Below are 556 nucleotides of genomic sequence, written 5' to 3' on the forward strand. Positions count from 1 at the left end.
GGGGGGGGGGCTGGACAAGAAACGTAAGGGGGAGGGACGAAGGAGAGGTGCAGGGCCCTGTCCCCGCAAACAGGCCTATCCAGCTGTGCCCCGGGCTGGGCCCCCATCGCCCCCACCCACACCCCCAATGAAGGGGAGCAGTAGAGATGTCCCTCCACTCTCTCCAAACCCCCAACGCCTAGAAGCCACGCGAGGAAAGACCACCCTAGTAGGGGGCTCGACGGCCCCTTACCCCCATGGGGGTTTCACGGGTTGAGGTGGGATGGCGTCTGATAATTCATACCCCCAAGTACAGGCCTGGTCTAAAACCCTGGTTGGGATGCGGGGGTGTGGATGGGCCCCAGCCCCTTGTGGGCCACGGTGGGGGAGGGGAGAGGGAAGAGGGGGCAGCCCCGGCCCCCTCCGCAAGCCCCCAGCCCCATGCGCCCTCAGCCCGGGCGCCCGTGGCTCCCAGCGGTTAGGGTGAACTCGCCCCTACCCCCCACTCCCGGAGCCCGCTCCCAGACGGGCCGGGTCGGGCCGAGCCTTCCTACCTCCGACCCGGTACATGTTGGCC

At 68.3% G+C, this 556-nt stretch overlaps 1 protein-coding gene across 1 annotated transcript in view; it reads right to left on the bottom strand.

The window, feature by feature from the left end:
- Positions 1 to 555, bottom strand: part of MTA3 (metastasis associated 1 family member 3) — a gene marked incomplete at its 5' end in the record, with an annotated part of 147925 nt that extends 147370 nt beyond the window's left edge. The window contains one exon of the mRNA XM_007445792.1: positions 534 to 555. Within this exon, the coding sequence (XP_007445854.1) occupies positions 534 to 555 (22 nt within the window). The remainder of the gene's footprint in view (positions 1 to 533) is intronic.
- Position 556: the final 1 nt, after the last annotated feature.

Source organism: Lipotes vexillifer, unplaced genomic scaffold (genome assembly GCF_000442215.2).
Source record: "Lipotes vexillifer unplaced genomic scaffold, Lipotes_vexillifer_v1.1 scaffold278, whole genome shotgun sequence".
In the NCBI taxonomy this organism is placed as follows: Eukaryota; Metazoa; Chordata; class Mammalia; order Artiodactyla; family Lipotidae; genus Lipotes; species Lipotes vexillifer.